This window comes from Xiphophorus maculatus, chromosome 6 (genome assembly GCF_002775205.1).
Source record: "Xiphophorus maculatus strain JP 163 A chromosome 6, X_maculatus-5.0-male, whole genome shotgun sequence".
Taxonomy (NCBI): domain Eukaryota; kingdom Metazoa; phylum Chordata; class Actinopteri; order Cyprinodontiformes; family Poeciliidae; genus Xiphophorus; species Xiphophorus maculatus.
This window is the reverse complement of record NC_036448.1, coordinates 13046829-13070023: the sequence shown is the minus strand read 5'-3', so window position 1 is coordinate 13070023 and position 23195 is coordinate 13046829. Positions and strand designations below refer to the sequence as shown.

The 23195-nt window shown below is 39.7% G+C and overlaps 3 protein-coding genes across 5 annotated transcripts in view; 1 reads left to right on the top strand and 2 right to left on the bottom strand.

Moving 5' to 3' along the window:
- Positions 1-114: 114 nt before the first annotated feature.
- LOC102235115 (complement C1q-like protein 2) lies at positions 115-1704 on the bottom strand. Its single transcript, XM_005796065.2, has 3 exons — positions 1433-1704; positions 1213-1335; positions 115-611 (listed from the first exon to the last, which is right to left on the bottom strand). The coding sequence occupies exons 1-3, from the start codon at positions 1668-1670 to the stop codon at positions 328-330; spliced, it is 645 nt and encodes a 214-aa protein (XP_005796122.1). The 5' UTR covers positions 1671-1704; the 3' UTR covers positions 115-327.
- A 1030-nt stretch (positions 1705-2734) lies between these two features.
- LOC111608821 lies at positions 2735-7333 on the bottom strand. The gene is made up of 2 exons (XM_023335043.1): positions 3887-7333; positions 2735-3724 (listed from the first exon to the last, which is right to left on the bottom strand). Exons 1-2 carry the CDS (start codon positions 7317-7319, stop codon positions 2937-2939), a joined length of 4221 nt encoding a protein of 1406 aa, XP_023190811.1. The 5' UTR covers positions 7320-7333; the 3' UTR covers positions 2735-2936.
- Positions 7334-15255: 7922 nt separating this feature from the next.
- LOC102231296 (voltage-gated potassium channel subunit beta-1-like) overlaps positions 15256-23195 on the top strand; it is a 36973-nt gene continuing 29033 nt past the window's right edge. The window contains exons 1-2 of one of the 3 annotated variants that reach the window (XM_023335813.1): positions 15256-15392; positions 22029-22591. In XM_023335813.1, the coding sequence (XP_023191581.1) occupies positions 22377-22591 (215 nt within the window). In that variant the 5' untranslated portion in view covers positions 15256-15392; positions 22029-22376. Of the gene's footprint in view, positions 15393-20858; positions 21099-21182; positions 21428-22028; positions 22592-23195 lie in introns of those variants that run through there. The other 2 variants (XM_023335814.1, XM_005795959.2) reach the window with 2 other exon arrangements.

Sequence of the window (23195 nt, the reverse complement as noted above, 5' to 3'; positions counted from 1 at the left end):
TTGAGAAAATGATGTTTTCACATCCTTGTTTAAAACTGAATAAAAGTTTAGAGGAGCGTCACCACAAATGGATTTTCAAAGAATGAAACAGGTTTTTGCAATGAAAACAATTTGTGTTTTATTAGATTTTTATTGGTCAAATATGAATATGATTGTAAAAAAATGTTTTATTACACACATCAGATCACCTCACATTTAAGACATAGCACACACAACATCTATTTTTATCCTGATATCTGTCCCCATCAGTAAGTGTTACCACTAAATATTATCAGTGAAATAAAATGTATGTCATGTGTATGTTAGCTTTATCCTTTTGCGGGAACTTTACAGAGGGAATAATAAATGACCAATAAAGGTACTTTGACTATTGTCATTGTCATGAATCCATGTGCCTGCCATCAGTATCACGTAAACCTGGTCTCCAACTTCAAGCTGCAGAGTCATCCCATTGGTTGCTGTCTCATACCGATCTATAGCATCAACATGGTTGAAGCCAGTGATCATCCGCTCTCCATTCTTCATCAGTTGCAGGCCCATTTGTTTAGTTGATTGATTATGTCCAGAGAAGCTGAAGTAATAGGCTCCTTTGACAGGAGTCGTAAAAATACCTGTGGACAATAAACGTAATGTTTATGGTGATCTTTGGTGATCTTTTGAACACACATGCAGTAAGACATTTGAGCAACCTCAAAAACAAAAACAAAAAATTTAATTTAACTTCATAATGTAATGATGATGTAATATTGGATACTATTTTAAAAGATTTAGCTAAAATGCCTTAAAATGACTTGCTGGAATTTGTTCTTTGTTCATTTGTACATTTGTTTTATTATCTTTTTGTATTGTAAATACAATCGTAATCCTTAATCTGTTTAAGGATTATGAAAGTACATGTTATTTACCACATACCACACACAGATTCTATTTTGTCAGTGTGCTATACTAACATTTTAGTATGCATTGCTAAAATTGTTAATAATTTTAGTATAGCATACTTTCTTAACCTCTTCATAGTGTTCCCTGACCTTTTGTCCCCCCCCCTACTCAAATGTATTTTATAGTTTTTATTTTAGGTCCTCCCTAACATGATCACACTAATTTACATGAAAAGCAATAATTTATTTTACCTCTGTAAGTACAGCAAAATACTCTCAGTATTTGTAAACACTAATTTAAACAATAAGCGTAATCAAATATATATAGGTTTACCTGTTGTTGGGTTGTATGACCCTGTGTTGAAGAAGGCCTTTTTGTAGATCAGTATGGTGTGGGTATTAAAAGGTCCAATATTTCCACCTGTACTTATAGATGCTCCAAATGCTACCTTGTTGACTTAGGAAATATGAAAATAAGTGTTCATTATAATGTTTATTTAATGTCTATCTAATAAAATTTCTGAAAGAGGAAACTCCAAATCTGCTGCTCTTACCTTGAACTTGTGACTTCAGGACCTCGATCTCTGTCTGAGTGTCGCTAAGTTTGGCTTCTACCGCTCTTAAAATGATATAAAGTTGCTCAGTGGTTTTCTGGGCTTCAGCTGCGCCACAGTCTGCGTCACCAGATGACTGAATGGTGCCACCATCTTTATCTCCTGTCGGCTGAGCTGAGATTTCAGCCACACATGCATAGAAGAAAAAGAAAGTTAAGGCAGCCACAGAAATCTTCATCTTGAACTGTTCCTGCTTGCAGGTGTCTCTGCTGCATGTATTTATACAATTCAAACAAGGGAGTGACCCATGTCTTTTTTTATTTTTTTTTTTTACATTCTTAACAAAATCTTTATTCACAACAAGAAACAATCTAAAAAACAAAAAAACCCACCAATATGTAGACCAACACAGAGAAACAGCCATGTCTCCTAATGACTACAATAACTTCTACATAAAATATCAAATAAAAAAAATTGTGCAAGGAAGGTTTAAGCAGATGGAGTTCCTGTTTAAAAATAAACTATAATGGCTTAGATTTGCCATTGCCTTAGAAAATGTAAAAATAATATTAATATTATACTCAACTGTTTTACTCTCAGATACATACCCATTGTCGCAGCCTTCGGTTCCAAAAAAGCAAAAATAAACTCCAATAAAGGCTGTGGGTGGTAACGGGTGGTTTGGGCTTTGTACGCACTTTTACTCATTCATTTATTGTTAAAGTTGAAATAAAAAGTCTTGTAACTTAGTTGAAATAAAAAAATAGTCTCGATTTAATGTTCAACTGTTCCAGTGTTCAAGTGTTCAAGTGTTCAAGTGGTCAAAAAATCATTCTACCAAAGCCTCCCGTCCACACCAGACATTCACCAAACAATCCACCAAACAATCCACCAAACAATCCACCCCGCACCCGGTGTGTTCTTAATCGCTCAAATTGGTGGGCGGGTCTAACAATTAACAATGTAATCTAAATAATTCCAAATATAAAAATGAATTGCAAATTTTGAATCTAAATTAACTTAAATATATTTCCACTACACAAAGAACAAAACAAAATTGGTAAAAATTATAATCTACAAAACTTTTACATAAATGGCCACGACATCCCGGCCCCTAATTCATGTACAAGAATTACATCTAACATCTGCATAAGTGGCCATTAATAAATGCAAAATTAATATCATTAGCAGACTTAGCTCTTCAACAATATTTTCTATTAACAAATACTTCATTTTAAACATTAACTTATGCAGTATACAATTTTTTTTTTTTTTTTTTTTAAGTTCATATGTCTTCTTAGTGAAAAAATTAAAAAAGGTAAAAACAGTCAATGTTCCATGACTTCCACGTTCTTCTATTGTCCATGTGCATGGTCTGTGTGTGTATAAAAGTGTAGGTAGTAGAATGAGATGTTCAGCATGTCAGTAAATGAGTATCAGTGTAAATGTAGAGCCAGAGGTTCCAGAACTTAGCTCAGTTGGAGACAAACATTTGCTGTCGTCTCTACACAGCCTCCAGCAGGAGACATATCTTGTTGATCGGCTTCTCCAGCTCATTTGTTCTCGTCTTGACTCGCACATGTCGAACCAATCCACTTGCATCTGCCATGGTTTCTGTGATGCGTCCAATAGGCCAAGAATTTCTTGGTGCAGCCTCGTCAACAACAAGCACCACATCATCAATGGCAAAGTTCCTGCGAGTCTTGTTCCATTTCCGTCGCTCTTGCAACATAGGGAGATATTCTTTCACCCACCGTTTCCAGAACAGGTCCACAATGTATTGGGCTTGCCTCCAACGTCTCCGCGTGTACAGGTCCTCCTTTTTGAACAAACCTGGTGGTAGCACAGGCTTACCTTTTAACTGGAGCAAATGATTTGGAGTAAGAGCCTCTAAATCATTGGGATCTTCAGAAGAAGGTGTAATCGGGCGATCATTTAATATAGCCTCCACTTCACATAAAACTGTGTGCAAGCCTTCATCATCTAGTACTTGCTGGTTTGTGATGGAGCACAGTATTTTCTTTATTTCCTGCACCAGGCGCTCCCATACACCACCATGATGGGCTCCATAAGGAGGGTTAAAAGTCCACTTTATGCCATCTTGTGCTAAGCATTTTTGGATTTTACTTTGCTTTAGCTCTAACATGGCTTGCTTCAACTCACGATTTGAGCTGACAAAGTTGGTTCCGTTGTCCGACCGGATTTCCTTGACTTGTCCTCTGCGGCAGATTAATCTCCTGATGGCGTTTATGCAGGAATCTGTATCAAGAGAATGTGCCACCTCAAGGTGAACTGCACGACAGGTTAGGCATGTGAAGAGAACTCCATATCTTTTTACAATAGTTCTCCCTCTCTTCACTTCTATTGGTCCAAAGTAATCAGTACCAACATAAGTAAATGGTGGAAGATCAGTTGAGATTCTGTCAATAGGAAGATCTGACATTTTTTGCTCACCTGGCTTTTGTCGTTGCCTTTGACACACCATACAGTCTCTGATGATCTTTCTGGCTGCTGAATTAGCATGAGGGATCCAGTACTGTCGTCGAAGGGTAGAAAGCATGTGATTTCTTCCTCTGTGTCCAACCTTTTCATGGATATGTTGAAGAATGAGCTTTGAAACATGACTTCCTTTAGGCAATATTGCAGGATGTTTTGTTTCTTCAGGTAAGGCTGCTTTGCTCAGTCTGCCTCCCACTCTCAACACACCATCATTAACAACAGGATCAAGCTTGTACAGATGACTTGACTTTTTCACTGCACCAGAGCTCAGAGCAGCCATTTCATTGCCATAATGTTTTCTCTGCACAACTCTCACTATGGCTTCCTCTGCCTTGGACAGATCATCAGTAGTGAGCTGAACATCTGTTTTATTGTCCTGTTTATCACACATTTGATTTCCACAGTGTGCAGTTAGCAACTTCTTTGTTTGTAGCATTTCTTTTAGTTTCAGGAGCCATGCTACACATCTTTTTAGCTTTGTCCAACTGGAAAAGTACATTAGCAGCTTGGTGGTGGGACACACTTCTTCCAGCACAGCTGCACATGTCAGGACTTGATCTTTAACCTCTGGATCAGCTTCCAAATGGACAGGTAATTCTTTAATCACTGCTGGCCATTGGATCTCAGGTTTTGTGAGGAATTCTGGCCCACTGATCCAGGTGGAAGACTTTAAAAAAGAGCCAACCTTCATGCCTCGAGAGGCTGCATCAGCTGGATTCAACTTTGAGCTGATGTATCTCCACTGAGTAACCTTTGTAAGATCACGAATGGTGGAAACTCTATTAGCTACATAAGTTTTGAACCGTGTTGTTGTGTTTGCAATGTACTGCAGGACGGTTGTGCTATCAGACCAAAAGACTGATTCACTCAGATTGAGTCCAAGTTGAACTAACAGCATTTTGTCCAGACATACAGCTAAAACTGCAGCAGCAAGTTCAAGTCGTGGTATAGTGATTTGTTTTAATGGTACTACCCTTGCTTTACCAATAACAAAGGTAACGCACACTTCCTGTTTGCTATTAGTTAGCCTAAGATAAGACACGGCACCAAACCCAGTTTCACTGGCATCACAAAAGTGATGCAGTTGTGCACTTCTTATTTCCCCAAATCTTTTGGGTGTGATGCATCGTCTGACACTAAAGTTGTCAAGAAGAACTAAATCTTTGATCCATTTTTTCCAAACTTGTGCCATTTCTGGTGGAATTGTCTCATCCCAGCCAAACTTCAGTTTACATAAATGTTGAAGAATCTGTTTAGCAGGGAGAATAACTGGAGCTAAGAAACCCAAAGGGTCATAAATAGAGCTGACAATGGACAAAATACCACGTCTTGTTAGTGGTTTGTGCTTGTTTACAATGCTAAAGGTGAAAACATCTTGGTCAACATCCCATTGTACCCCCAGGGCTCTTTCAGTGGGAAGCTGGTCCCGGCTAAGATCTAGCATCCTTACACCTGTTGCTCTGTTTTCCTCAGGGATCTGCGAGAGGACAGAGCGCTCACTACACACCCATTTATTGAGCCTAAATCCCCCCTTGGCACACACCTCAGTGAGCTGTTGATAAAGAGAAATGGCCTGCTCAACTGTCTGTACAGACCTGAGACAGTCATCTACATAGAAGCTGTGTCTGATTGTATTAATAACCTCTTCTGGGTACAGATGTTGGTTGTCATCAGCAGTCTTTAAAAGTGCATATGTGGCACAACTAGGGGAAGAGACTGCACCAAAAATATGGACCAACATTCTATGTTCAACAAGCTCTTTTGTGATGTCACCGTGGGGCCACCAGAGAAAACGTAAGTAATTTACATGTTCCTGAGCAACTTTGACTTGGTGGAACATCCCTTTAATGTCCGTCATGAGGGCTATTGGACCTTGCCGAAAACGAATGAGTACACCTAATAAGGTGCTAGTCAAATCTGGTCCCTGTAACAGCTCTTTGTTCAGTGATGTTCCAGCAAACATTGCAGCACAATCATAAACAACCCGCAGTGTTTTCTTACGGGGGTGGTAGACCCCATGATGAGGTACGTACCACACCTTTCCTTCCTCATGTTCCATTTGATCTTGTGGTACGATTTCTGAATGTCCTTCCACACTAACATTATGCATAAATTCTTTGTACTCTTCAAAGAATAACTTATCCTTCTGAAATCGTTTTAACAGACATTGCGCCCTCTGCTGGGCCACCTGTTTGTTGTTGGGCATTTTTACTTCAGCATTACGAAAGGGTAACTTCAGGTGATAATGACCATCTTTAAGCACCGCTGACTCTGACATGATATCCATGAACTGTTTGTCTTCTACAGACATTTCAGTTCGCTCATTGCACTTGTGCTCTATAAAATCCTGATTATACTGACTGACCAGCATTTCTTCCAAACTGCTTATTGAGATACGGTTCACCTGAATAGAATTAGCAACATGTCGATTTCCTTCACTACCCTGATTGAGTGGACCATTAACAACCCAACCAAGGCGTGTTAGCACAGCATAAGGCCCACTACCTTCACTGTTAACTACTTTCCAAGGTTCCAATGCTTTGGGAGAATTTACACCAATGAGCAGCCCAATGCCAGCATCTATTGGTGTCAACTCAACAACTTTCAAATAAGACCATTTTCTTAAGTCTTCTTCTTTAGGGATGTTTTCTTTAGTGACAGGAATGGACTGTTGAGTATAAACATCAGGCAACTTCAAGTACTCATTTTCTTTTAAAGCAGCTACTTCCAAACCAGATAATCTATAGCTACTTGCAGGTTTTTCCTGACCCATGGTTTTTAGCATGATTTCCACTTTCTTTCCAGATGCATTTAACTGCATCATCAAAGCCTCTGTACAAAATGTTGCAGAGCTGCCTGGATCTAGAAAGGCATAAGTCTCCACAATCTTTGTCCCCTTTTCCAACTTTACTTTTACTGGGACGACTGACAGAACACACTCATTAGACCCGGCCCCAGTGTAGCTACCAACATTCAAAGATACAAGAGCATTTGAGATTGGTGACTCTTTACTCTCAGCCTTAAATGCTTGGTACTGCTGCTCTGTTGGTTTAATATGCAGAACAGTAGGGTGACTTTTATTACAGGTGAGGCATGTTAGACGTTGTGGACAGGTCTTACTCATATGTCCCTTCTGTAAGCAACCAAAGCATAAACCTTTACTTTTAAGGAATGTCACCTTTTCTTTGTTGGCTTTCTGCTTAAATGAGTCGCATTTTTCCATGCAATGGTTTCCATCACAAAATAAGCATCGAGCTCGAACCAGCTTTGTAACCTCATGGTTAAACTGGACCTGTTTGTCACTGGTCTGTTTAGAAACCACAGCAACAGAAGTGGCAAAACTGCTGCTTTTAGTTTTAAAAGGAACCTTTGATGGTTTTAAAGCCATCTTTTCTTTTGCAGTTTGACCTTCTCCATAAACAGGATCCAATGCAGCTTTTGTTTGTTTTTCCAGAAAATCAAGAAGATCTTTAAACTTTGCTCTACGATCATACTTTTCTGCTATGTCAACCACAATTAATCGCCATGTATCACGAAGTCTAAAAGGCAACTTTGAAACAAGAATTCTCATATTGGTTGAGTTTTCAAGCTCTTCAATAAACCCAGCTTCATCCATTGTGTTGAAACAACTTCTTAAAAAGAATGTATAAGCTCTTAAAGCTGCAGCATCATCAGACTTTAAGACTGACCAATTCAGAGCTTTGTCTATAAATGCAGATGTTATTTTTGATCTGTTACCAAAGTTCCACTCAAGCTGTCTTTTTGCTTCCAAGTAAGCAGTTTGTGGACTCATGTGCATACAACTTCTCACTAAAGCTCTAGGCTGACCTGTGGTAAACTGTTCTAAGTAATAAAGCTTGTCCTGCATGTTATCTGTCTTAGTTTCTATTCCTTGCTCAAATGCCTTAAGAAAGGACCTAAAATGCAAAGGATCTCCACTAAAAACAGGGATTTCTACAGATGGCAGGAGTGACAGTCTTTGTTGTTTTACAAGCATCTCAGTGATTTCATTCTGCTTCATCATAATCTCTGTTAATGCACTACTATGAACATCAACCTGAGAAGATATTCGTCTTGGGCTTTCCCCTTCTGGTTTCACTTTTAATGTTTCATTAATAGGTGTATCTTGGGGCATTGGCAAAGGTACAAGAGTAGACAATTGTTTCTGTGTTCTTGGAGCCTTTTGAGCTGTAGCAGCGGGTATGAACTCAGTAGATATCGCAGAAACTGATGTATCCTGATTTATGACACCAGAGCTGGAAACATGACTTTTCTGATCTTGCGTAGAGTTGTAGATTTTCATCTTTGCATCCGCCTTCACCAGCTTGGTTCTCAAAACCAATGCTTCTTTTCTTGTTTTTAACTGAAGTTCTTCCAGCTCAAGCGCATGCTTTTCTTGCAGCGCATCCACCTCCGCCTTCAGAGCGGCTCTTTCCACCTCGGCTTCCATCAGCGCCATTGAAGCCGCACGGGAACTTTTACTCCGCGAACTAGAAGCCTTACTCACTATACTGGGCGCTGTGCTGACTGGTTTAGCTGCGGACCCAGATAGCCTTTCAGAGTCTTTGCCGACCGTTTGTTGCGCAGTCTGTGAGACGCTGTCATCCGGCTCAACGTTACGGTGATGAGATGCCGCCTTTGATTCAACGTTCAATGCTGAACATACTTCGCTCTTCTGTGCATCTCGATCGCCATCCATCCAATTTTCGATGTCATCCAAGAACTCTTTAAAACTTATCAGCTTTGGTTCGTACCAATCGCCGTGATCAGTTTCTTTTTCTTCATCGCTAAGCAGTCTTTGAACTGAAGATTGCAAGTCCATAAACTCCGTTAAATAATTATTAAAAGTTTTCATATGCTCCTCTATGGAGGTTTTTGATTCTCCCGCATCAATTAAAGCATGAATGTCATTTCTTTTTCTTGTCAGCACGCTGAGTTTGGCTCTGCGCCTTTTAATTAAATTAAAGAGTTCTTTTTCTTTTTGAAATCCTTCATCTTGTTCATCCATTTTCAACACAAATTTCGTTTCTCCAAATCCAAAGGAAAATTGTCCAAAACAAACTTTTCACTTTGCAGTTCAGGCTCTGCTCTTTCCAACAAAGCACCGCATTTACTCACGAACTTTGCGTCTTCTCCAAGTCCATTACGTGAAGATTCAGTCCTCCAAGTTCGATCATCCAAACGTTCCAAGCCAGTCCAAGAAAAATAAAAATATAATGATTTTTTGACTTAAATGTCGCAGCCTTCGGTTCCAAAAAAGCAAAAATAAACTCCAATAAAGGCTGTGGGTGGTAACGGGTGGTTTGGGCTTTGTACGCACTTTTACTCATTCATTTATTGTTAAAGTTGAAATAAAAAGTCTTGTAACTTAGTTGAAATAAAAAAATAGTCTCGATTTAATGTTCAACTGTTCCAGTGTTCAAGTGTTCAAGTGTTCAAGTGGTCAAAAAATCATTCTACCAAAGCCTCCCGTCCACACCAGACATTCACCAAACAATCCACCAAACAATCCACCAAACAATCCACCCCGCACCCGGTGTGTTCTTAATCGCTCAAATTGGTGGGCGGGTCTAACAATTAACAATGTAATCTAAATAATTCCAAATATAAAAATGAATTGCAAATTTTGAATCTAAATTAACTTAAATATATTTCCACTACACAAAGAACAAAACAAAATTGGTAAAAATTATAATCTACAAAACTTTTACATAAATGGCCACGACACCCATATTAAACAATTTGAAGAGAGAGTTTTTGTTCATGGACTTTATGGTTAGGAATGTATGAAGAGATTCCCATAAGATGTTTACAGATTGACAAAAATAGATGTTTGTTGTTGTAGGTTCATATAGCAATCAACACAATCAGTTTTAAATCTGTGTCTTATAAACTCATTTGAATAAAAGATATAATGTAGTGGTGTGAAATTCATTTCTTTATATTTTGGAGGGAGAGAAAATCCCAGATATTTTTTCATTTTATTTGATTTTTCTTTTCATAAATCTCCATAAATTTCCTTCCTGACCAAACCAGATTGTTTTAGCTAAATCTTTAAAAAGTTATTGCTACAATTTTTGTGTAGTAAATCTAATCCATTAGTAGTCTGTAATTTAGCTCTTGATTTAGTTTTATAAATGTTATTTTCAAGATGAACAAATGCACTTGCTGTCCTTTTTTGTTATCTTGTTACTGTCACGTTTTGCACAATTTAGATTATATTTCTTAACAAAAATGTATTCATATTCATACAAATTGCCATTATCATCCAGTAAATGCGTGACAGTCAGGAAGGTGAGAGCAAACCAAACCTCATGATTACTTTCAAGAATAGATTGGAGACATATAATTTTAAAAACCTCATTATTTTATAATCTATTGCTTTTATTAACAGTTTTTTTTTCTGTTTTGATATAGAGATGTTAATTTCTAGAGATAAAGTTAAACTTTATTGAGTTCCTCAAAAACTGTTGGAGGTATTGATAAGAATGCGGTAAACAAGCTTTGACAAGTTCCCCACAGAGGAGAGAGTGGAGTAAAACCACTGGATTTAAAAACATGGACTGCATTCATTCTGTATAGACAAAAGGTTATAATAATAAATATTTCTCACAGACTACTACATAATCCACGGCATTGAAAAGTGTTGCTATTTTCGTCTGTAGTCCATCCATCCATTAATTTTCTAACACCCTTGTCCCTAATGGGGTCAGGAGGGCTGCTGCTGCCAATCTCCAGCGAACGTTTCGGGCGAAAGGCAGGGAACACCCTGGACAGGTTGCCGGTCTGTCGTCTGTAGTAATTGGGTCAAGCGCCAGCGCAGTCTTGTGATGTCATGAGGGTAAGTCAAAATGTAAATGCAGTGTTGGAGGAAGAAGCTATGGAGTGATGAAGAAGAAGACGGTGGTTCTGATGAAGGACTGCAACCCCATTTTTTGAGCCATGCAGTTCAGAAAGCAATAATGAATTCAACTTCTCTGGGGAGGAAGGGTCGGACAATGAAGTGTTGGAGCTGGATAATCATCACCTCCAAATGAATGAATGGAGGTGTGGTTGTTATAGCATAAACAGATCTATGTTCAAATAAGCACAGGTCTGAGCCTAAAACTGTTTTTATCTATGAGATGTTTTACAGAACTTAAATAAACAAGATATTGTTTAAGTCAAAGGGTTACACTTCCAAAGTCAAAAAAATCTTAGAGATGTTTCTGTTTCAGAGAAAGTCAGCTATCAAGTGTAATTATACTCAACATTGAAGGATATATTTTTTTTTTTTCTTGCATTTCTGCCTGCAGACAAGTGTGGATGAATCACTCTGGTCTTGGAGGGAGCAGTGAAGAAAAGACCTCCCATTTCAGGGAGCAGAATAGAATAAACGCTCTGCCTCCGCACTGATCGCTGAGTAGGAGGACACAGACAGTATCTGAGGTTCTCTCAAATTCCCCTAAATTCATCAATGCTTCATCTCCATTTCCACAGCCTGAACTTCAATATGTAGACCTGTGAATGACTGACAGTTGCAGCAAGGCTTTATCACTGAACTTTAATATTTATAATTGTTTGTGAGGATGTATTTGTATTTGAGCGTTTCATTTATGATTGTTTGGTTTAGAATAATTCAGATTGCCCACACGAGGGCAGGCATGTGCATCCGAGGCTCAGTAAAGATTAAAGTTCTCGTCTGCATATCTGTTCCAGGAGCTTTTTCCTGGAGCCAGCATCACCCCGCTGCCTTTCCACTGCATTTACAGGAGCAAAACAAAATAACCGGGGTACAATGGCCCAATTTGGGAAGTAGTGCGATTCCATTATCAGGAACTTTTGGATGGAGATTTAATGAGGGAGAGGTATAATTTCAACATTTGAATTCAGTCATTCACAAGAAGAAACGGTAGGATAAATGAAGGTTTAAGAGGGGGGGCGGGGGGAGATTTCTGGTATCAGAAATGCCCCTTTTGCTTGTTAACTGTCTCAGACTTTGGCTTTATCTGTTTATGTATTTCCTCATGTTTTCTCACTAATGAAAAACATCATTTAAATGCATTTCATTTAAACTGAGCATTTACTAAAATTGAGGAAAAACTCACCAGGCAACAATAGAGGGTAAAAAAATATTTTGGGCAATGTTTTTTTGGTGTTTTTTTTCTTCAAAGCAGAAATGGAGGTACTCTGAATAGCCTGTTGTGCTGTTATTTTTGAAAATCTGGTTTTAAGGTGTACCACAACACATTTAAAATGTTTTTTAAGAATTCATGCAGAAAATGAGAGGAGAGGCTCACACACAGGTCCTGTAAGTGTAAATTATACAATGACCGTTAAAAAGCAGCATTTTTTTTTTTTATTGAAATATTGTAATTCTCATACCGTTACCATCATAGTTTAAGAAATGATTCCTTTGATGGTTTTTCTGACTACATTTGAGAATAAAAGAATCAGACAAATCTGTACATTACCAGAAAACACAAAATGTTAATCCATTTGTTCTGTTATTATGTTTTTGCTAGAAAGTGAAGCTCTTTGCATCCATTATTGTGTGCGTTTGATTTTCAGCCAGCTTGACTTTCTTCCTGCAGAAGTCACCCTGTGTGGGTGAATCCCTCTAGTCTTAGAGGGAAGGGGGAGAGAAAAGACCTCTCATATCCAGGCACTGAAATAGACCAGAAGCTCTGATTCAGTCTCTCACACAGCACAATGAGTGGGAGGGAACAGTGGATACAGCGGTGCTCGATGCTCCCACAGATTTTCCAGCATCTTATTTTCCTTAGCACGTGTGTTCAAATGCTCAGACCTGAACGACATGTACCAGTTTGACTGGCTTGTGTATATGTGTGCAATTCTGGAAAGCTTGAGATTTATTTCTTTGATTATAATTTGTAATATAATGCTTATAACATTTTGTGTCTTTTATATGTAGCTGTGGAACCGATTGTTTTCCAATAAATGGCATATTCTCTGTCTGCCCACAAGAGGGCAGCCAGATACAACAAATAAATAGTTGGTATCCTGTTCTACAGTGTTGGGGAAAAAAAGATAATTCACCTTTTTTAACTGGAGTATTAATGTGAAATAACATGTTATTTTCCTTACCAAGTTCTAAAGGTATGTCTCACCTTTTTTTTTTTTTTTTTTTGCTTTTGTCTGCTTTTTCGGTAAATAACGACTCTGGAATCTACTGTGATTTTTTTGTACACGAAATAATAGAAAAAAATTGAATCTATAAAATATTTTGCTATGTCCAAATTACATAAGACATGTAATCTTTTCTCATGACTGGAGTTTTACTGGAGAGTATGCATGAATTGTTTAATCTTTTATATTATTTAAATTTATCATTTCTGCACCTATGAATGCATTGCATTGAATAATGGATCATAAAGGATGTGGACAAAGGTAGAGTAGAAATGACAAGACAGAAGGTCAGGCAAAGGAACCCCACTGGGCCCTGAGTTGGAAACACAAAGACCCAGACACTGACTTTCTGTGCTGGCTGGCAGTGACTAGAGAGGCCTGGCTGCTATGAGGAGGCAAACCTGGGTAGCAGAACAGATTTTAGGTCGTGGAAGAGAAACTGAATGGCAGATTCTGCATGTGGGAGTCAATAAAGACTGGCGGAGAGATTACTTTGGAGCTACCAGCCCAGGACTGAACACTGAGGCTGGAAGAATGTCAGCAGACTAGACTTGGCTAAGCACAAGGACAGAAAACTGTTACAAAATCACCCACTGTATCAGAGAAGACCTTTAAAATATCTGATGAAATCCAACTGAACTATTGCGTTTGGCCATTTAAATATGCTACAGTGACATTTGCCTGCCCATTTTGATACAAAATACAAGCACCCTAACTATGCAGTCTCAGTCAATGAAGTGGATATTGTTGAAAAGTTCGTTCACTAAGTGAAATATATTTTATAGACAAATTACACACAGACTGATGTTTTCAAGTCTATATTTTTGTTATTTATGATTATATTTTTTCACTTGTAGCTGGTGAAAACGCAGCATTTAGAGCAGATGAGTGGAGTCAGCGCCTCTAAGTTTGAAGCCATGATACTCAGCTAGAATAAGGTTGGGGGTAAGTCATTGTCTCAAGCAGATCAGTTCAAGAATCTCTGTGCCTTGATTCATCAGTGAAAGCAGGATAAAACAAAAGAAATAGATTCTTGACACAAATGGCTAAAATGAGTTTTCTATGTAATGTTGCTAAATTCAGCTTTAGATTTAGGGTTAGGAGCTCCATCACCACATATGAGTTCATATCTCGTCTCATCTTAAAGTCGGGGAGGTTTGGATATTGGTGCAGGTTCATTGCTGCTTCACTTTCTCTGCAGGTCCGGTTGGGAGGAGCCCCCAGCACAAGAACAAACAAGAAGAACTATAAATCTCTTCTGCCCTGGGAACTCCTTGGGAAAGGCTGTCGCTTGGGAGAGGGATATCTATATTTCCCTCATGGACCTGTTGCCCTCACATCCTGATCTTGGATAAGCAGACAAAAGCAGACACATAAAAGTTTAAATCGATCAATCACTCTTCTTGAATGGTCTTAAATCCTCTAAAAAAAAAGTTCTTAAATGTGTGTATTTACAGCCGACCTGAATACCTTTAACTGAGTTTCTGTCATCACTTAATGAATCACTCAGGGGAGAGCGTGTGGTTGTATCAAGTTTTGACCTATTATAACACCTGTATTATAAAGATATATCTAACAAGTAAACATAAATCTCCGTTTTGCTTTGATCACCTTCCATTGCAAATGTGCAACGTTGTCAAGCTGGACCTGGAATAAGATCAAACAAAAGTCTTTGTCTTATAAATGGTCATCTAAAAATAAAGTCGGCGTTACAGGTATGGCATGCAGAGCCGTCCCTGGCCTCCTCTCTGTTATATCCTTTCATAATGTTTGTGGGTCAAGTTTATTTGTGTGCTTATGGTGTGTGTGTGTGCGTGTTTGGCTTGCTTTGCTCGGAGAACATGTGAATGATGTGGTGATGCGTGCAAAATGTGTCAGGATAATACTCTAAATCGCTTCATTAGTCCTTGTGTATTATAGGAACACTGCAACATAACAAAGCCTGTGCTGTCTTACATGGCCGGCACTGGTTTGTACTCGCACACAGACGTATGAAGGGCAACATATATAGAAAGGGATTTGTTATCTAAAGGTATGGCCCCATCAGTCTATCCGAAAAATGTATCTCAAGGCAGCGTGTGGTGAGACCTCAATGCAGAGGCTGAGAGAGAGGGGCCAGGACAGGATCGCTGCCCTAGTTCCATCCTGGAGAGGCAGGGGGCGGGAGCCAGGTCGCACACCTCAAACCCCACCAGCTGGTTTTCAGAAAGTGTTGGAGCGCACACACACCTCAGGGGCAGCTGAAGCAGGAGCAGAGTGTTGACGACCATCCTCGGGACCAAACCAGTTTGCTTCCAGGAGCTACTCTTCCTCATGACTGCACGGTCTACAGGTAGGGTTCCCTGTTGGAGAACTATGAACAGATGCTTCATGCCCCTTGTGAACAGTGTGATTTTACACTAACTCCCCAAATTATCATAATATGAATGAGGAGTTTCAAGGTGTACTGAACAAGATTCGATTAAATCCCATCAACATGAGTTTTCTTCCTGTGATTAGAATAACTCAAAGCCTGTTTGAATATTCTCTCTGTTTGTTTGTGTTATTTATGAGTCACTGGTTGTTGAAATTAAACTTTGATTCTGCTCAGCATCCTGTTAAATGCCTAATGCTTTCATCGCTTCTTGACAAGATTCTGTCTAGCTCAGTGAAATCCCCTAGTTCTCCTGGATAATAAACCTGCTGTTTAATGCATGCATTTAACGCTTTCCCCTAACTTCAGCAGGTTTCCATAGCATTAAAGAAATGAAAGTGAGTATAAGCCCTTTAGAACATCGTTTTAAAAGAGCTGATTATTAAAGCAAATAGGAAATTTTCATAATCCGCTACACTATTTGGTAAAATATGCTGATTCCAAACAGTTGCATTGCTTTGAAAAAGCTTAGATTTTGGATTTTTAGTGTAAAATCTTCATGCTGAATAAAAGGGTAAGCCATAAATCTTGATCTTAACCTCAAAAAGGCTGAAACATCACCCAATATAAGATATTTAATCCTTTTTCTACAAAGAAATACAAACCAATCAGATGCAACATAATGACCACCCATCTCATAACGTGTTGGTTGAACTGTGCTGTGGTGTCTGGGACCCAATATGTTAGCAGCAGGTGCTCCAGGTTATAAAGGTGAGGCCTTATGTCTGTCATTTGTTTGTCCGATGCCCCTCAAAGATTCTTTACTATCTAGGTTGGAAGTCAAGTCAAGACCTCAAACCCATTGTTCTCCAAAAATCCCTGAACTATTTCTGCTTATAGCAACGTTATCCGACTAAAAGTGGTCAGATAACTGTGCACTTAACAGCACACACCTTACTGACAAAATTAAAAACCAAGATCGTTGGGATTGGAAACTTTGAGATTCTAAACATTTTTCAGATATAGCAGCCTTTTATTGTTGTCACTGGGCAGGTTAGGTCAGACCAAGCCAGGGAATCGCTGTGTCCTGAGTATTATACCTTGCCATGACTATCATCACTTCAAACGTCAGGTTGGGCACTGAGCAGGTAAGACATGGGAAAATACAGATACATCTGTCCAACAATCCTGCACAGGCACAGAAAACCTGTAAGGATTGGTTAACCAAACATGCTTGTTTTGATCACTGGGAGAAAATCAAAAATGAACACAGACTTACTGTGTTTTTCATTAGTTATCAAGTTACAATGAGTGAGTGCAACAAGTGGTTTAAACCTACACTGCTACAATGTCATAAAAATATTTGACATTTTCAACTTTTTTGTATAGGAAAGGCCAAAGGAACTGTGTTTCACTCACAACAACATATTGTCCTGTTATTCCTGAATCACAACCAAACCAAAATGCAGAACAAATGTGGAAAAATAAATAGATTTAGAGGCAGAAATTACATTAAGTGAAAAAGCCTGATTTAAGCATTTTGACGTGCAGAGAGCTAATCTCGAGAATTCAGTTATTTTAGCATATTGTTAAGGCTTAAGGACAAAAACGATCATCTTAGAGATGCAGTTGGTACTTAAAAGAAATGTGAGTTTGACAGAATCTCATGTTGACATTTTTTATAGTGGAATAAATTAGAAATCCTGCTGCATGTCTCCAGAAATTCTCCACTTGTGCAGAGTATTTTCAAAGCTTTAAGAAACTATTCATCTCCCTGCTGTTACTTAATGTCCCACCAAGAAGCCGCTTGCAAGCAGGAGATGCACGTGACTTACACATGGCAGGATACATCTGTAGGGATCGACACTGAGAAGATGTCGACTTTTGTCAGTGTCATCACAGTGGAATCCGAGAGACAGACGCCGTTGACAGAAGCGACGGTTGTGACGCTGCGGTTGACAGATGGTTGCCCTTGCCTCTTCTGTCAAACGCTCATAAAGCATTCTGCCAGCATATCTGACTCTGAGTCAACATTCTGCACCAGCGCTTCACGGAGCGAGATCCATAGAGCTCCATAAATCTGGTAATTATGCCTTCACGCAGTTACTTTTGGGACAGATGAAACCACCGAGGCTCCCTCCTTTGTGCTCTGTATGCAAAATGCATCCCAATGATTCGCATTCATGGCTTGATGTGAAGTTTTAATAAAAGAGATGATGGACTTGTGCTGTGGGGATGAGTAGATGGGGAAAAAAGAATGCAATGTGAAAAAAAAAAATATGAGAAAAAGTTGAACAGACAAAAGAATATTGAAAATGATCTTGTGTAGATGTGACGCAGGGATGACTTTGTGGAGTTCTTGGAAGGATTTTTCCTTTTTATACGATTCCGGCGTGACTAGAAATCTCTAATTCTGCTCTGGGAAGCATTTATGTGGCATTGACCAAAGAAAATCACTGCAATCATAAACAAAATCATTACCAGGACGAACCACAGGCGGTGCGACGCGGACAGATGCTGTACCTGTTGGAAATCCTCAGTTAATTTCCGCACAGAAATCCATCAGTCTCTTTTTGTGCAGCATCATGACAGCTCATTTCAACTTCTGCACACTCACCTCATGGCTGTTTCTAGCAGAGCTCCAGGAGGTTCTCTGAGAAACCGTTAAGGCAAAGCGCATCGCCTTGAGGTAGCAGTGTTTACTGAGGCTTCAGGATTCAAGCCAGAATGTACGAGCTTTCGACTGGCACACTTTCAAACTGGATCAGCAGAAGAAAATAGAAACCCTGGAGGTGCTCGTGACATTAGAAGTACGTTTGCAGCTTTGTCTATGCCACAGTTACGCCTCCAGAGCGCTGAGGAATTACACCATCAGGCCAAAGCAGGCATTGCTGAAGGCAAAAATAGCTATTTGAAGATGAAGCAGCAGCAAGGTAAAGCTGATGCAACTTCTCTCCATTTATTCTCAGAGGGTTGTAGGATTTTAAAGGAGGCATACGCATTGCAATTTTACACATCACATTGAGTTTACACATCCCTGGGATGCAAACAGTTGTGAGAGCAGTTTGCTCAGAGCCCTGGAGGGAGTTCTCCACAGTCTGCAAACTTCCCCTTGATGCCTTTGGAGTTATTTGTGCTCTGGCTTTGAGACCTAATATCTTCATGATGATTTTGACTACATGAAATGGCCGTGCAAATAACCTACAGCAAACTGGAAGAAACAGAACCATCAAGTTTGATTTGGGTTCGAACTGTCAGAGTCAGTGTGACGGAGTTCTCCTCGAAGAGAACTAAGACCATGACATTTCTGACACTTTTGTTTTGGCTCTTTCTGAGGTAAGGATGTAATACAGAATCACTACCAGGAATGATTATGTGTGTTCAATCTGTGTTACTTTGAACAGTCACAGCAGCAAAAGTGAAATCTAGAGCATTCACATGAACAGAACATTATGAAGAACGTTCACTAGAGACACTTTAGGGTTTATTTCAGGACATCCAGTAGTTCATAAACATGTATTCATCTGATTATTTGTTTCAAAGGGGCGTGAACATTATAATTTCATTTCTGAGGCGCAAACGTGACTATTACCTCACACATACGGAGACAAGAGTCAAACTAGGATAGAGCAGTGGTTCACAACCCTGGTCCTCTAGAACAGTGGTTCTCAAACTTTTTTCAGTGATGTACCCCCTTAAAAATATAATTTTAGTCAAGTACCCCCTGACACGGGCAAAACATTTTTGGAATAAAAAAGAGGTACAGTGCTGTAAATACCCTGTAAATACTGAATATAAAATTCAGTGTATGAACACACATTTATATTTTATCGAACTTTTTACAAAATAATTTTTCCCAAGACTTATTATGAGGAGCCTACTGATTTTTTAAAGATATTTTGAAAAGCTTCACGTACCCCCTGCAGTACCTCCACGTACCCCCAGGGGTACGCGTACCCCCATTTGAGAACCACTGCTCTAGAACATGAGACAGAGAGAAACAGTGGCATGGAGCAAACATAATGAATGAGCAGTGAGTAATGAGTCTGTAAGGTAGATATAAAGAGGAAAGAGTGAAGGAACTAAGCAGGGAAACTGACTGCAGCTGGGAACGGAGCGAGGGAGGCTTGATGCGGTAAATGACTGGCAGCAGAAATAAATGGCAAAGTGACTTACGGCAAAAACAAGGATGAAACTAGAAGGGAGAGAACATAAACAACAACAGAGATAAATCCAACACTTAAAAAAGAGAAACTAAACTAGAAGAAGGAATAAATCATACTGGAGGAAATAATGAAAATAAGAAAATAAACAACTTAATATGGACTATATGACTATATGCTTAAATATTATGTTATCAATCAAATCAATTCCGTTTTTATCTGTTTACTGGCAAATTATATCAATCAGCCCGTAAAGTTTCTTGAGAGATATTGTGGAAATTCACGCAAAATCAACAAATCCCCTCACTTTTTTATACTAATGGGATTTTATTGCAGATATTTATAAAAAATTATCAGAAACTTTCTTACTTGCACTAAACAGCTGCCTCAGCCTTAACTGATGTCAGATTATAGTCCATGATCTATACAGCGAGTAATAAAAAGTCACACTTACCGACACTTAATATACCGTAAATAAATTACCGTATATTTACGGTAATTTGGCAATACCATAAATATTGCCAAATTAGTACCACAAACATTAGGTTTTTATTGCAAAAAAATCACAGGAAGTATCACAAAATCCTGGAGGGACTGAAAAGATGTTCAATTCATTGAGATTATAACAGTTCGTGAGCAAGTTTTATCAATACATGCTGGCACAACGGGCCCTTTAAGAGCATTCATGATCTTGGCCCAAAACAAAAATGTGTTTGACACCCCTGATCTATAACTAAAACATGTTGCTGCGACAACGACATAACTGACACAGCACAAATCCACAGTGTTCATTTTACATTTATCTCAGATTATGAGACTTTGGTTTACTTTAGAAAGCGGGGAATGTCTTGGATCCAATAAAGCATGGAATTTATTTTTAAAAACCTGCAAATGTAATTCAGCACAACGTATAGTTTTTACAAGTGTTGACTCCATCTGACAGTGATCTAAATAAAGCTGCGTCAGCCTCGAGGTGTGTGGATGTTCAATGAACCAGGAAATCTGGCATTGTCACATTATTGCTACATGGGGGAAAGTAAGGCGCCGCTCTGCTCGGTGGTTTTTGTACTTTACTGCACTATACCACTCTAACTTTAATGAGTTTTTAAGAAGGTTGCATTTTGAAGGTCAAAGACTGGACCTGCATATTTGTTTTATGATTGAAGCTGCATTGTGTTGGTTGGGGGGCGTTAAATGTGCAGCATACAGAATCATGCAAGAGGTAATTAAGCAGTTTAATCTACCTTGACACTATGTCTAAGGTGGATATCTTAAAGCAACAGAGTGCCCGCACACACACGCATACACACATCTTTCCCATTCACATGTAGCTCTCTCTCTCTCTTTCTCTCTATGTGTGGCGCCATAGTGTAAAACGCTGCAGCTCTTCCAGGCGAACAGTCAGAGGCAGTTGCCTATAACACACACTCACACAGACCCGTCCTCATTCAGCGACCGGCTCACTTTCTCACCACACGCTGCTCCTCGCCTCCTCACAGCATCTGCCTCCTTCTGGAGCGAGGTACCATGCATCCTCCTCTCCGTGCCTCCTCCGTTGCGCTTGTCCTTTGCATTTCCAGAGTCCCTCCACCACGCAGGGCTCTCATGCTGCAAAACCAGGGAGCATGAAAAACGCAGCTCTGTGACTTCCTGCAGGAATTTGGAGGCAGATCAACGCTTCTTTTCGTTGTTGTTGCTTGTGAGGGAAATGCTGCATGTGTTTGGATACATGTCTGCACTGGACTCCTGCACACTGTGAACACAGACTGATCCCTCTCAAAAGTTGTGAGCGAGTCGGAAGACATCCAGACATCCGTGCATCTTTCTATTTGACCGCCGGCAACTCGCTGTGTAAGAACACCAGCATCAGTTAAGATTTGTTTTCGCGCCTGCCGCTGTTTACCAGGAGACATTTTTGCATGCACGGTTTTAAATCGGCAAACCTCCGCCGCTCTCTGAAAGCATGGGTTTATTCTTAAGATGTGTGTCGGGGTGTGAGTATCCATAATTACCTCGCATGCTCGTCAACAGTGTCAGTACGTCCTGTCTGGTGGTGCAGTGTTACTCTCTTCACTTCAAGAGCTGGACTAAAGGTTTAGCTGCAGCTTAAGGGTAAAAAGAGACTGACACATTTCTGCATCTCAGACGAGCACAAAGGAAGTAGTTGAAGAAGAAACTAAATTTGGTTTGAAAAGTTGTGAAAATGGTAAAAAAAAATAATAATAAAATAAAATAAAAGATGTGCGGAATGTGGCAGCACAAAGACAAAAAACTGGTCAATTTCAACTTCTTTTACATTTGAAAAAAAAACATTATGGCAGAAGAAGGCAAATAGACGAAACATTTTTTTTTTTAAAAGTTCCTCCTATAACTATAAGTTCATGTTCTAAATGACCGCCTTGTAATCACCCCGTCCTTCTCTTTTCATCTTCACCCTTTCTTCAATTTCCAGGTGCAGAGAGACTGGCCCCGGGAATCCCCGTTGCAGCTTCTCCACACTCTGACGCTGACGTTTAGCGTCCTTGTCAAGACTGCATCCCTGACATGTCCAGCTGTGAGAATCTGCACGAGACGGCGATTCTTCCCTTAAAACAAACTGAACAACCTCATCGTTGCCTCTTGCCATTTCCATATGAGATTCGGCAGAATTAGGCAGGACTGGCCCGGACCACTCACTTTCAACTTCACATAGTCTGAATTCCGGGCTTCCGCAGACAGACTAGAAGACTCTCAAGGACGTTAAGGACACGAACAGGGTCTCATTCGTCTTGGAGCAGCTTGTGGCTTTTTGCCAGCAGCCATGCAGGTGTCCTTTGCGTGTACGGACCACGGGCTGAAGGCCCCTCGCAACGGCGAGCACAGCAAGCAGAACGCCACCAGCCCCAACACGACCAGCCATGCCCGAGCCCGCTTCCGCACCGTGGCCCTGATCGCCCGGAGCCTGGGCTCCTTCACCCACCGCTACCACCACAACCTGAAGGAGTCCACTGCCAAGTTGACCGGCATGAAATACCGGTATGTAAAATGGTGACGGCGGAGACGTTGTTGTTTGCGTGAAAAAAAAAAAAAAAAAACTTACACAGAAGCAGCAGGTGGTGAAAAGAAAAGCGCACAATGAGGAGGTAATGGTAAGAAGGGAAGGAAGACGAAGATGAGTTGAGCGACAGGTGATGAGTGGGATGATTGATTGTGACATTTTTCCAAGCTGCGTATTTATCTTTTCAGACTGAAGCGTGTACATTAAAAAGGTTTGGTCTTTGAGGAGAAACTCGAGAGCGTTCCAGTACAGCCACAAAGTTTAGTACATTAATTTTTGGTATTTTATGAGCGTTACCGGGAAGCGGAAGACAAATGTCACATTATTTTTCTGAATGTGTTAGAACAAATCAGAAAGATTTCCCTTGCATCTCTTGGGATTATTCAGATGGGATGGTGACTGAACAGCAATTTTCAAGTCTTGTCACAGATCCTTGGTTGGATTTAAACTGCTGACTGGAGCATTTTAACACATAAATAAGCTGTCATTTCTTCTACTGTAGCTCTGGCTGCACGTTTAGCATCCTTGTCATGCAAAAGCAGCCTGTAACAAATTTTCTCTCCGGATTGCCATGTTTTTATC